Genomic DNA, 15443 nt, shown 5'->3' with positions numbered 1-15443 from the left:
TGAAATAAAAAATAATTTCAAAATTTTCATTAATATATTTCCATGTTCATCTATTAAACAGGTCATTTCCAGTCCATACCCCATGATGTGCCCAATTTTTATAGTAGACGCTTGGATCTTATTAATACAAATACTCATTATATAGAACTGCCCATAAAATGATAAGAGTTTGTCTACAGTTTGTGTACTAACACCTTATATGGTACAGATTCTGTCAATGCTTGTTAAATAATAATTAAGCCCTTTTAGACCAATGTAAATCTGCACATTGTCTATTTCTATATATATTATATTGTAGTTATATGGTACTGGTTTGTAAATTTTCTCAAAAGCCTATGGTATTGTCTTAAAAGTTAATGGGATTATTCATAAAAGTCACTTATATAAAGTGGTGTAGTTAATCCAAAATACAAACAGAATACAAAATAAAAACTTTTTCATAATAAAAGTTTATTGTTGGACAAACAGATTTAAAGAAATACTGTTCATTCTTTTATATTCATTAATACATATTTTATGTGGATAGAAAAACAACTGTGTTTCAGGATATTTGATTCTTTGGTTTTGCATACACTCTCAATTGTGCTTTGTGAAGCATATATGCATTTGTGGTTTACATGTACCTTCAAAATTGAAAAACAATTGGTATTCCATGAACAATAAAAAACAGGAACTTTTTTTCACCTTCTAAATGTGCTACTGTCTAAATATAAAAATTTGTAAGGGTTCCGTGGAACCCAGTGTCTCGCCTACTTTTGCTGTAAATCATGGGCTCAACAACAATGAGGAAAAAAATCAATAAAAATTCTCTTGATACCATCTTATGATTGTAAGAAGCTTATGTCTAAGTTTGGTAAAAATCTAGGATAGTTAATAAATCTAATGAATGTTTTGAAAACTTTAACTGCAAACTGTATGTAATGTTAACTTAAAGAAAATCTAAGTCCATTTAGAAGTAAAATACAGAAAAAAAGGAGTTATCTTTTTACAAAATTTACTTCTGGATACAATCTTATGATCATAAATAAGCTTCTGTCCAAGTTTGGTACACACTCAGGATAGTTTAAGAAAGTTATTAAAATTTTTAAAACTTTAACCACAGATTGAATGTAATGTTTCCCCGCAGAAAATCTAAGTCCATATAAAAGTAAAATACGGAAAAAATAGATTTATATTTTTACATAATTTACTTCTGGATACTATCTTATGATCATAAACAAGCTTCTGTCCAAGTTTGGTACAAAACCAGGATAGTTTTAAGAAAGTTATTAAAATTCTAAAAACTTTAACCACAGAGTGAATTTTATGTTTCCCTGCAGAAAAAACTAAGTCTATTTATAAGTAAAATACGGAAAAAATGGAATTTTATTTTTACAAAATTTACTTCTGGATACTATCTTATGATCATGAACAAGCTTCTGTCCAAGTTTGGAAGAAATCCAGTATAGTTTAAGAAAGTTATTAAAATTTCAAAAACTTTAACCACAGAGTGAATATTTGTTGACGCCACCGACGACACCGACGACGACGGAATGTAGGATCGCTTACTCTCGCTTTTTCGACTAAAGTCGAAGGCTCGACAAAAATCAGATGTGATTTGATTGCCAATAAGACAATTCTCAAATGACGTAGAAGGTTACATTTTAGTTTCTTATTTCTTCTTCCTGTTAGTTAATATATACAGAAGTCTGGTACTGTTAATTCCTTTGAGTGTAAATATTCCAATTAATTTTCTTGTTTTGATTCTTATATGTTTGAAGAAATATACAACCATCTACTACATTATATCAGGGACGTATATAGATCCTTGATTATATTCCTTTGAGGTTATGGCCATATTACAATCTTGTTCTCATTTCTCTTCCTGTTTAATAGCAAGGTGAAGGGCATTTGTCCCTTTCTACAAACAGTTTTTCATTGTTGGACACAGAACAGCCTTTAGCTAATTCTGCGATGTTTATGATATGCTGTTCATATCTACAGTTTTCATTGTTTGACACACAGAATGGCCTTTAGCTAATTCTGTGATGTTTATGATATGCTGTTCATATCTACACTTCCCACGTATCGGGTAAGGATATTGAACTTGGCATTTGTAGAACTGTCATTGAATTAATCTGTGGTTGTTTTGTTGATCTGTCCTATGAATAAATGAAGATGGTCCCAAGTGATACCTTCTCTTGTTATAATCATCAATATTCCTTTCTGCAATTTACGTCTAAATAAAAATAAAGTCTAAATAAAAATATAGTGATGGGGTATGATTGCCAATAAGACATTGCACTATCTGCCAAAGTTCATATATAGTGGATGTAAGCCATTATAAGCAACTGTCCGGCCTGCAACAATGAGAAAACCCCATGTTGAACGTCTAACTTAACTCTATAGTGGCTGTATTTCACTGGATTTCAGTTTATTTTAAAAATCTTTTAGCATTAAGTTGTTCAAAACATTTTAAGGGCATGTACTATAATTTTGATCCTTAACAGTGAATTTATGAATAAGATTTGCACACAAGCTATTTTTCACCCAGTCAATTCAAATATGTTATAAAAAATATGGCTTCATGTGCTACTTTTAAAGATAAATTTGGTCAAAATCTTATACTTTTACTCAGATATTGATTTTTTGGACATTTCTATCCTTTTGACAGATCTTTGGTTTCAAAGATAAATGCAGGGGGATTTTTGAAAAGCATATTGAAAATCTTCTTTCCATATATAAGTATGTTTTGATCAGTCCAAAAATGCATCTTTCCCCAATATTTCACAGTTTGATGTCTGAAAAAATAACATTTTACATTAGCAATGTCATAATCTTTCCTGTAATTGTATTGGAAAGGGATTTCATTTTTGTTTTATGATTTGGCATTGGACAATTTTAGGTATGTGGTAAGATTGTCTAACTATTAGCAATCAAATTGAAATTGACAATGTGCTACAAATATGATTTCCTAACATTTATTTATCATGGTTGCTATGTTTTCATGATTGACGTTTTTGCATTCACAAATCAATAACATTTAATTTATAACAAGAAAACAGATAAACAACAGAAACGTCAGATGTCTTATAAAAAAGTAAACAAGCGCCTACGATACAAGAGTTGTGGTTGTGTTAACCTTCAACAGTTGAGCTGTTATCTTTCTATACTAAATATGGAAGATGGAATTTTCACAATATTTTCTGTTTGTTTAAAGTTATTAAAAAAAACCTAATGTAACATTTCTCTTTCTTATGTTTGATAATTTGATAAATGTAAACAGTGCATACCTAGAAATCTTAGCTTTAGCGTTCTCTTGAATTCTAAAAATTTGCTGCAATTGATTATGGCTCGGGTGGTATTTTTGTAATTTGTGTTTTTTTTTTTTTTCAATTTTAAATGAACTTCATATTTAATTTTGCGACCTAAATTTCTTTCATGACTGCATGCAGATCATATCAAAAGTATATATATTAGATATAGATAAGAAAAAAATGTTTTGAAAAATTGTGAATGATTAACCAAAGCAAATAATGAGAAAATAAAAAGGTGAAAATTGTGTGGTATAATTACACAGTTGTTATCTATATTCTACATATGAAGCATTAAAGGTTGTTCATTTACACTTCGGTGTTAATTGTTATGATATGTTTTTATATGTCAGACAGTATACACGATTCCTTATAAATGAATTAGCATTTCAGTGTAATACAGTTTCGTAACCTTTCATTTGTTATGCTTTGGTCTAAATATTGACCACTGCTTATTGGAATTTTCTTTTCATAAATGAATTATAACTCTTTAGTTACTATGGTTACATAACTCATCATCATGATAACTATGATCACATTGTGACATAGATAGGACTTTCATTCAGAATTAAGTTTAAAGATTTTATTTGTTTTAGAAAAACCATAGAGTTTTACTAATTTTAACTTGATATTGGTGAGAATACCAATATAGCTCTGTAATATTGACCATGGTTTGTTGGCATTTATTTTTTCATAAGTGAATTATGATTCTGTTGGTAGCTATGGTTACATAATTATAATCAAGCTTGACATTTATTTGACTTTCATTCAGCTATTGTTTAAATGTCATATTGTTTTAGAAAAACATAGATTTTCACAAATTATTAATTGAAAACAGAAAGAATACAAATTTAGCACTGTAATATTTATTAAACCACTAGTTGTTTATTGGCATTTATTTTTTCAATAATGAATTATGACTATTTGGGAAGCTTATATGATAATGGTTATATAACTTTATTGACAATCAGAAATTTATGTGACTTTCATTCAGCTATATTATTAATAAAGGTTATATTTGTTTTAGATTTTCAATAATTTTCTTATTAAACTCTTAAACAATCAGAAAGAACACAATTTTATATTTTATAAAAAACAATTTTAAATTTATAAAAAACATATTTTTCTAACTAGAAATTTATATTATCAGTGAGGTACCAATTTAGGTGTGTATATTTTAGAGACAATCAAGTCTATATATATTTCAAGATACATGTAAAATGAATTGTATTATTTCTGTATCTAACTATATTTTGGTTAGCTCTTTAATTTAATGCCAAATATTATAGGGCTTTTGCATGAATATTGGGGAATATTGTCCCGAGTAGAATTTTATATTGCATGAGCTTGCAAGTGCAAAATATGTTCTATGAGAGACAATATTCCACAATATTCATGCAATAACCCTTTTATTGTATAGCAATATAATATTTGAAAGTAAAAATTGGTTTAAACTAAGATTTTAACGTTGATGACGTCATGAATTACGAAGATTTATTGCATGCTAACTTTTGGTTACGTTCTGTGGGAAATATTATATTGCTATACATATATATAACAATAATAAAATTTATCATATACTTAGACTAAATAACATATGATTTTTACCGTATGATAATAGCATTAAATTAAAGTATTTTCCAAATTTTTCGAATTGGTGCTAAGCGGGCTGATATGAAAAGTTTATCACATGCTTCGATTGTTATCACATGCCATTCCAGTGATACTCGGCAAATTCTGGAAAATACACCTCAATGCTACGTTTTCAATGAAAAACATTACAAAGTAGTGTACAAAACAATTATTTGAACACTTGAAAGTATATTGTGTAAAATAATTAAATTAGATTAAAACAAAAATTAAAAATATATTAAATAAATGCATTTTTTAAGTTTTTCTGAAACATAATTTAGAAAGCTACTTAAAAAAATTTGACTTTTCCAAACAATGTTCATTGTATATATTGTTGAATTATTTTTTGTCGATTCGTCCATAATATTTTTTTTTTTTTTATCTCTCTGTTGAGGCATATGATAGAAAGATTTCATATTGAATGTATCAAGTTTTGAGTCCGACGTCCGTGAACATTTTACTATTTCAACTTCTTTTCGGGAACCACGTAAAAGTATCAATATATGAATCTGTTATTTTTCTCTACTGTTGAAGCATATGATAAAAAGATCATAACATGTCATTTTTCATATCACATGTATTATCAGCCCTCGGCCAATATCAGCCCTCGAGCCATGCATCTCTTGGGCTGATATTGAACCTAGGGCTGATAATACATGCGATATGAAAAATGCCATGTAATAATCTGATATTATTGCACGCTAACTTTTGGTTACTTTCTATTATTGTCCAGAGTAGAGTTGTATATTGCACTAGCTTGCGAGCTCGTGCAATATAAAATTCTACTCGGGACAATATTCCCCAATAATCATACAATAACCCTTTTATTGTATAGCAATATAATATTTGAAATTAAAAAATGGTTTAAAATAAGATTTTGTCGTTGATGACGTCATGAATATTGAAGATTTATTGCACTAGTGCAATATAAGAATTTATTGCACGCTAACTTTTGGTTACGTTCTGTGGGAAATATTATATTGCTATACAATAGAATAAGTTATATAACCCTTTTAAACTCTAGTATTAATTTACCTTCACTTAACCTCAACTGGATAAAGGGATCATGCACTGAATCTAAAATTTACCACTTTCCATATAAGTTGGCAAAAATGCTTTCCACAAAGAAGGGCCCTGAGGTCTCTGAATCAGTTATAGCTAATACACAGGAATTACTTAATCTGTGTCAACCAATAATCTTATCAATAACAGATCCTCAAGAAGTAAAATGAACATTGACATGAATAATTGGGTTCTCCTGAATACCAATGAAATATTTGCCACTGAACATGGAATTAACAGCAATTATGTTGTACATAAATTATGATGGAACCTTTGAGTATTTATATTATACTTGCCACTGGACATGGAATTAACAGCAATTAATTATATTGTATATATTATGATGGAACCTTTGAATATTTATATTATACTTATCTGGTAGTATGTTATATAATTCTCCTACTTTCCCATTAAAAACTCATTCTATAGTGTCTTTACAGAACCCAAACATCAATGACTTCATACATGTACTGATAGGAAAATGTAGTTTTTGTTTTCCGTTTCAGGAAGAGCATTGATTCTAACAAGAACCAGACAAGAAAACCTCCAAGAAGTTTGAATCCTAGATATTTATGGATAAGACTGTCTGTATTTGAAAAACAACTGGCCAAAATTCTGGATCATTTAGTTCAACATCACAGGTAATAAAAACAACTGGCCAAGATTCTGGATCATTTAGTTCAACATCACAGGTAATAAAAACAACTGGCCAAGATTCTGGATCATTTAGTTCAACATCACAGGTAATAAAAACAACTGGCCAAGATTCTGGATCATTTAGTTCAACATCACAGGTAATAAAAACAAGTGGCCAAGATTCTGGATCATTTAGTTCAACATCACAGGTAATAAAAACAATTGGCCAAGATTCTGGATCATTTAGTTCAACATTACAGGTAATACAAACAACTGGCCAAGATTCTGGATCATTTAGTTCAACATCACAGGTAATAAAAAAAACTGGCCAAGATTCTGGATCATTTAGTTCAACATCACATGTAATAAAAACAACTGGCCAAAATTCTGGATCATTTAGTTCAACATCACAGGTAGTAAAAACTATTCAATCATTTTCATTATTACAGTCAAACCTATATATTTACTATATAAAGAATGCTGACCTTAAAAGATGGGTGACTTTTTGAATGAGGGTCAAAATGCATTTAGGTATTACTACAGTCAGACGAACTGACGTACAACATTTGTATTAGTTTTCGAATACTTGACATCACTGAAGAGACATTAATTGTTGAAATGCACATATGGTGCATAAGAATTGGTACCGTTAATGTTTTTTGAGATTCAGTCTGTTTGTGTCACATTTCAATTATCTGTGATTATTGTTTTTGTCAAACTGGGCTGATTTTTTTTATTACTTGGACAGAAGCTTCCTCATAATCAAAAGACAGTATATGGAGCCATTTAGAAAAAATAATAATAATTTTGGTATTAAAGGGACTAAAGTTTTTGGCAGAAATCATGTAGATACAGTTTATACCTGACCAAAACAGTTATTTTTTACTTCCTTTTTTCAAAAATGGTATCACTCTTTTTGAAAACCAATTTAATTTTTTTTTTAATTTCATGCTTTGAATTTAAATCATTAAAATGTTTTATCTTCTAATCTTTTTTTGAAACCGGAAGTAGAATCCCCATAAGATCCATTAATCTCATAAACCAAGTTCAATTTAATGAATTACTTTCAAAATTGAACGAAGACAACATTTCTCTTAATTCAAACTAAGCCGCTGTAGACTTTATTATCTATTTTTGGAAAGATTTTTGTCATCTGATTAATCCATTTTAAAATTCTAGTCTCAATTTTACACCCAAAAAAGGAATTGAATTTTCACCAATATTAGATTACTTTCTGATATACAGAGTTATGTTTTATGAGAGAGTGTATTGATTTTTTCGACGTGATCACCGAATTGTCTGAATTTTAGGGTAGTGCATTAAATCTCTTACATAAGTGACAAGCTGCAATTACACGGGAAAGATGCAATTACACACGACAGAACTGCAATCAAAGACCAATTTACTTTCTGTAATGTCAAAACATTTTATGATCACATTTTCTCAGCAATTTGCTCTATGATTTATATTTTTGTGTCATGCAAAATTAATATTTAGTGTCTCCCACTTAAATGGCCAACTGATGATGTATGAATATACAATATTGTCAATATATTCAAGTTTTTGTCTGGGATCAAACTATAATCACTATGAGTATGGTGGACTGATAAATTTCAGTGTTCCGTAGAGTTTTTCAATTTTCTTCTTCAAGCACTTCCAATTATGTACTATATAAAATGAAGAAATCATAAATTCTCTAGAGATATAAACTTTAAAGATAAAAATCAAATAAAAAAATATTAATGATCAGATAGCAAACTTCCAACTACAAATGAACTATTAAAAAGAAATATCTAGTAGAGTTCAACATACTGTCATCAACACATATCTACAGCGCACTCATTCATTCTGATAAAAATTGAGAACAGTAATTGGGAAAAGGTCAAAGAGACAATTATAACATGCCCAAAGAGCAGAAATCAGCCCATGTGCCACCAATTGGTCTTCAACACAGCAAGAAAATCCTGCACCCTGAGGAAGGCTTCTGATGATAATTAAGAAAAAACAACAACTTACAGATAATTGAAATATTATTTTGACAGAGATGGTTGAATATGTCAGTCACAACAACTCTGTTTGAGTATTATTAATGGTGAAGGCTGCTGTCTATAAATTAATGTATCTAGAAGAAACCATTAAGAAAAACTTATATAGATATTCTGGTCAGAGAAAGTGATTGTTTCCTGTCAGAAATATTTTTCCGAGACTAGACATCCATTTCCGCATACTTGGTTATAAAGTGACTATTAATGAAACCTTATCGCATTCCTTTAAAAAAAAAATGACACTTTCATTAGCGTGAATGGAAGTTGATTGTTTAAAGTACAGCTAGAATTCTGTACCACACGATACCCTTCAATGTACTATATTGTATATGTGAAACAGGGTAAATTGCTTGATTTGATCTTAGCTGTTTTGTACGTATGTAAACAAATTTAGTAGTAAATTGATTTCCTTTATCTACTAATCTTGTTTATGTCTATGTCTTCTATTGTTTCTACTTCCAAACAACATTGGTTTTTATGCCCCATTTATGGGCATTATGCTTTTCTGGTTTGTGCGTCCATCCATCAGTCCGTTCGTCTGTTGTACCGTCTGTCCATTTGTCTGTTTGTCTCTCTTCAGGTTAACATTTTTGTTCATGGTAGTTTTTGATGAAGTTGAAGTCCAATCAACTTCAAACTTAGTACACATCATATGATCTTTCTAATTTTAATGCCTAATTAGAGATTTTCCCCCATTATCACGGTCCACTGAACATAGAAAATGATAGTGTGGATGAGGCATTTGTGTCCTGGGGACACATTCTTGTTTTTTTTTGGCATCAAAATCTAAATCATGTGTTCATTGTTGGCAGTGAAATGAACTGTGTGTTATACTTCAAGCAAACATTGAAGGCCTTGATGGCTGCTGAGTGGTCTAAATAGTTCAACTACTGTACCACTAGCCTGTCAATAATGAGATCTTAAGTCCAAACCCAGCATGTAGCAGGAACACTTCTTAATTGACTAGGATTGCCAGTTTTCCTACCAATGTTTGGTGGTACTCCCTGGGCACTCCAACTTCCACCATCAAACTGTCTGCAATAAAATTGCCAATAGTGGCGAAGTGGCATTAAAAGACAGAGAATCAATCAAGCCAAAATTCAAAAGACTATGTTTCACCTATTACACCTCCCTCGAGCTCTGTGTTGTAAAAACCACAACTAAAACAAAAAACAATACCAAACACACACACACAATGTTAGATGTAAGTAAAATTGAGACAGCAATCAAACTGCACATAAAACATGCGAAATAAAACCTGAAAGGTCAATATTCTGTCTACAACATTAAACAAACTTTCCTATTATACTACATGTATAAATATATTTCAACCACCATTTCAAGCTATGTCTAGACAAAACAAGTAGCCAGTAAGTTTATCAGAGACAATCAAAGAACTACTATAACACTAAATGTGCCAAAGAATCATTATTTCTTTCCCTCATGTATGCTTTATGCTTTATCTTGAAGGTTAACTGCAAATTATCTTAAAAAAATAACATAAAAATAAGAAGATGTGGTATGATTGGGAATGAGTCTATCCGATACACCAGAGTCCAGAATTACGTGGATATAAGCAACTATAGGTCAACATAACATGTAAAGTCTGATATGATATGTATACAGGTTATTTACCATATTTTATATCTTTTTCAGTAAGTTTTATGAAGATTATGCTTTGATCTCAGATCCTGTGGATGGCCCCATATTTGCATCATTACTTGGTATGTATAGTTAGGAAGCTAAGATTTTTCAATTTTAATCTTGTTACTGATGTGTTGTCACATCATTCATCCATGCAATTAAAATTCCTTTACTCAGCATTGTTTAGAAGTTGTCTTATGGATTTTTATGTCACTATGACACATACCCTAAGGCTTGATGTAATCTTGTATTCTTTAAATGCAGTGCACTGACACTCATTTTGACTAATAAGTGAAACACAAATGTGAGAAAGAAATTGTATGAAACTATTTATGATATTAAAGAACTTTAAACTCTTTATAATATTTGAATTAAACTAAATATGTCTATTTATAAGATTGATTTTATTTTTACTAGTTGGACCATGTGCTCTGGATTATTCCAAAATGAAGACTTCCGACCATTTTTGGACTGACCCACCAGCAGATGAGTTGGTTCAAAGACATAGAATTCATTCCAGCACCAATCATATTACAGGCCCTGGTTCCCCTAAAAGACCTGGTTTACAGGTACCAGTGGTAATATCAGTTTCTCTATCTCTATGTGTGCACACAACTCACTAGTTTTACTTATATTGTAACTGTGTTTTAGTGTATACACATAGATGAATGCACATTATTGTATAACAACTGTACCTTGTTAGTGTATGGTCATGGTAGTGTGTGTTCCCCAGACATCTTGAGGACCAGGTAAACACTTGTTGTTAGGGGTACATCTTATTTCTCTGTATGATGAATGCAAAACACCTTTAAAATACTCAAGTCCCAAGATTTAACCAGTGCATGGAATCAGTTATATTAGCACAAGTCTTTAGATGTTTGACCTCCCTGTTTGTTACCATGGTCACCAGAAAAAAACCAATAACCCTTTTTGTTGTATTTTGGGTATTCTAAAACTAACCTTATATATATATATTGTATGGATTGGGCTCATTGTTAAAGAATGTAAAGTGGCCTTTTTAGTGGACTAAGTTCGTCTCATTGAAAATCATACCATATTCCTTATACTTTTATTGTTATGCACTCTTGTTGGAAAGCAGAATCACTGTGAATTCCTTTGACCTAGATATTTCTTGGTGTTCTCTGCATTGATGGAGTTTTTAAATAGACATCCAGTTTATTATACCATATATTTTATGTGACATCAGAAAAAGGGATTATCTATGAAAAATGGATACACAGTGAGATATTGCCTTTACATTTTTAAAAATTAATTTTAACACATTTATCACATAGTGGATGTACTTTTTTATAATCTTTGCATGTTGTATTGTACTTTTATATATTTTTGTTGTGATTATTGAAAACTCTTTCATGCTTTATTAGGTATGATTTTATTTACTTTTTTTCCCTTTATAATTTCTATAAACATCAAGATTAATATTACCATAGAGTAAGATATTAAACAAACCACATGTATAATGTAAGTGTTTCAGTTTCACACATATTTATATCAATCCTGAACAGGCATATTATTCAGATGTTGTAAGTCTTCCCCCAGTACAAAACATGAAGCTTTTGGATAAAAACATTTAAATGCTTATTTTATTGTATAAACACTTGTTACTTAAGGTCTCATCAAATGACAAAAACAGCTTTTGTAACTGGTTGGAAATGTAAATCTCTTTTTAATGTTCAACAATTTCATGTGACAGAAAGATTTCTTGTATGGTATTTATTACGATTGTTATGGTGCATACAAATTTGGTGGGAGAAAAGGGGGGTTGCTTTGTTTATGTTGGAGCCTATACAAATTGTAAATATGTAGCATTTAGCCAATTAATCAAGCTTTCTATCAGAGAGGGGTGTCAGATTAGGTTCTACTTCAGTGCATGAATGCTGCTTGGTTGAGGTATATGCATCTAAAGGGAGGATTTCAATTTACATTTAAACCTATGGGCAATATTCATGGAATTTTTGAGAAATGCTCAATTAATTGATGCAAAATCTTTCAAAGAGATTTAAACTTTATATCTGAATCTTGCTTAGTATTGTTACTTTGAAGCTTTAACATGGTCATATGGATTTAAGTTGGTTTTGGTTTTGGGGAGGGGTCATGGTTAAATGTTTTAATTTAATCGTAATTTGCTAATTTGAGTCTCTTAGCTCTTTAGCAGCTGTATTTGTTAATGTTTGTGTCATTTTGGTCTTTTGTGGATAGTTGTCTCATTGGCAATCATACCACATCTTCTTTTTATACGACCGCAAATTTTGAAAAAAATTTCGTCGTATATTGCTATCACGTTGGCGTCGTCGTCGTCGTCGTCCGAATACTTTTAGTTTTCGCACTCTAACTTTAGTAAAAGTAAATAGAAATCTATGAAATTTTAACACAAGGTTTATGACCATAAAAGGAAGGCTGGTATTGATTTTGGGAGTTTTGGTCCCAATATTTTAGGAATTAGGGGCCAAAAAGGGCCCAAATAAGCATTTTCTTGGTTTTCGCACTATAACTTTAGTTTAAGTTAATAGAAATCTATGAAATTTTGACACAAGGTTTATGACCACAAAAGAAAAGTTGGGATTGATTTTGGGAGTTTTGGTTTCAACAGTTTAGGAATTAGGGGCCAAAAAAGGGCTCAAATAAGCATTATTCTTGGTTTTCGCACAATAACTTTAGTTAAAGTAAATAGAAATCAATGAAATTTAAACACAATGTTTATGACCACAAAAGGAAGGTTGGTATTGATTTTGGGAGTTTCGGTCCCAACAGTTTAGGAATTAGGGGCCAAAAAGGGACCCAAATAAGCATTTTTCTTGGTTTTCGCACCATAGTGTTAGTATAAGTAAATAGAAATCTATGAAATTTAAACACAAGGTTTATGACTATACAAGGAAGGTTGGTATTGATATTAGGAGTTTTGGTCCCAACAGTTAAGGAAAAAGGGGCCCAAAGGGTCCAAAATTAAACTTTGTTTGATTTCATCAAAATTGAATAATTGGGGTTCTTTAATATGCCGAATCTAACTGTGTATGTAGATTCTTAATTTTTGGTCCCGTTTTCAAATTGGTCTACATTAAGGTCCAAAGGGTCCAAAATTAAACTTCGTTTGATTTTAACAAAAATTGAAACCTTGGGGTTCTTTGATATGCTGAATCTAAAAATGTACTTAGATTTTTGATTATTGGCCCAGTTTTCAAGTTGGCCCAAATCGAGGTCCAAAATTAAACATTGTTTGATTTCATCAAAAATTGAATAATTGGGGTTCTTTGATATGCCAAATCTAACTGTGTATGTAGATTCTTAATTTTTGGTCCAGTTTTAAAATTGGTCTAAATTAAAGTGCAAAGGGTCCAAAATTAAACTAAGTTTGATTTTAACAAAAATCAAATTCTTGGGCCTCTTTGATATGCTGAATCTAAACATGTACTTAGATTTTTGATTATGGGCCCAGTTTTCAAGTTGGTCCAAATCAGGATCTAAAATTATTATATTAAGTATTGTGCAATAGCGAGTCTTTTCAATTGCACAGTATTGTGCAATGGCAAGAACTATCTAATTTCACAATATTGTGAAATAGCAAAATTTTTTTTAATTAAGAGTTATCTTTCTTTGTCCAGTAAAGTAAGCAAGAAATATCTGCAAGAATTTTTTTAATTGGAGTTATCTTTCTTTGTCCAGAATCAACTTAAATCTTTGTTATATACAATATACAATGTATATTCACTTTTTACTACCAACTGATAAATTTAAATAATCCTTTTTTTGAGAGGATTAATATTCAACAGCATAGTGAATTGCTCTAAGAGAAAACAAAAATTTTAAGTTCATTTGAATACATTCATTCTGTGTCAGAAACCTATGCTGTGTCAACTATTTAATCACAATCCCAATTTAGAGGGGAATCCAGCTTGAATGTTGTGTCCATTCTTGCCCCAACTGTTCAGGGTTCAACCTCTGCGGTCGTATAAAGCTACGCCCTGCGGAGCATCTGGTTTGTAGTTATTGCTGAAGGACCTTTATCTTAAATTAACTGTTGTAGCCTACAAAATTGTAGTTAGATGGACATGCTGTTAAGTAACTGAACTTTTATGTATGTGATATCAATATGATCATTGATTAATGGTAAAATTCTTGAAAAGAGAACCTTGCAGGAAAAGACATTAATCTATTTTCATTAGATATATCAAGAAATCCATTCTTGTACTGTAAAAAAATCTGACTATACCAAACATGGAAACATTAATTAATGAACAATTCTGTGCTTTTCCCATTCAATATCAGTCAAAAGATTTTTTCTTTTGTGAAAAGAACTTGTCTTGTTTACTTTTTCTCCGCAGTTACAGAAAACCTTGGGAATGATTTCCTGGTTTCAGATACCATACAATGAATGTCTCTGATAGCAATCACTATTGATACAACTAATGTAGTGATCAGTCAACCGATAGTTTTATTACGTGGAGCATTGATTAGAAAATTGTTACTTGTTCAATTAATTATTTGACTTTATTTGTGTTCATTGAACTTTAGAGAACATTAATGTTGAAGATGGAAATGAAATGGGAAAGGTGCTATTGTTACAAGATTCCATGAATAAAAAGGATTTGAGTTTTTGAGTTTTTTGTAGCTCACCTAGATTAAGTGCTTGAAATCGATAGAAACGTCCAAGCTACTGATGTTTTTGTAATGTCTATTTATTTGAGCTTTAGTATTATTTCTTTATTGCTGTGTTGATTTAAGTAAACAAAAATAATACCTTTAAATGTGTTGTAAGGTTGCTGTCATTAAGATTTGAATAATATGTCCTGGTCTCTTGTTTTTAATCAGACTGACACAAGGCTGTGATTGATTGAATGTTCTTTTCTTAACTTTGAGTGACCTTTTCAAGATGATGGTAATGCAGAATAACTTGATCTTTGTATTCTCTTCTTCGAAACAAATTTGTTTATTGGTAGTGCCTGTAGTGGTACCAAATTTCATGGAGTGAGGAAAACATTGTACATGTATTTTCAAGTATGCATATTAACTAGACTATAGAAAACTCATTTTTTTGTCGAATTTCTAAGATTGTGGTTCATCCTTATTATAGAAATGTACAAACATTGAAATCTAGATTTATAATGAATTCACA

At 30.5% G+C, this 15443-nt stretch overlaps 1 protein-coding gene across 5 annotated transcripts in view; it reads left to right on the top strand.

Moving 5' to 3' along the window:
- Positions 1-15443, top strand: part of LOC134681004 (small G protein signaling modulator 1-like) — a 63234-nt gene that overhangs the window by 17264 nt on the left and 30527 nt on the right. For 3 of the 5 annotated variants that reach the window (XM_063540342.1, XM_063540341.1, XM_063540344.1), the window contains exons 5-7: positions 6494-6628; positions 10325-10392; positions 10730-10890. In XM_063540342.1, the coding sequence (XP_063396412.1) occupies positions 6494-6628; positions 10325-10392; positions 10730-10890 (364 nt within the window). The remainder of the gene's footprint in view (positions 1-6493; positions 6629-10324; positions 10393-10729; positions 10891-15443) is intronic. The other 2 variants (XM_063540343.1, XM_063540345.1) reach the window with 1 other exon arrangement.

The sequence above is a fragment of the Mytilus trossulus genome, chromosome 8 (genome assembly GCF_036588685.1).
Source record: "Mytilus trossulus isolate FHL-02 chromosome 8, PNRI_Mtr1.1.1.hap1, whole genome shotgun sequence".
Classification (NCBI taxonomy): Eukaryota; Metazoa; Mollusca; class Bivalvia; order Mytilida; family Mytilidae; genus Mytilus; species Mytilus trossulus.
This window is presented reverse-complemented; position numbering and strand designations above follow the sequence as displayed.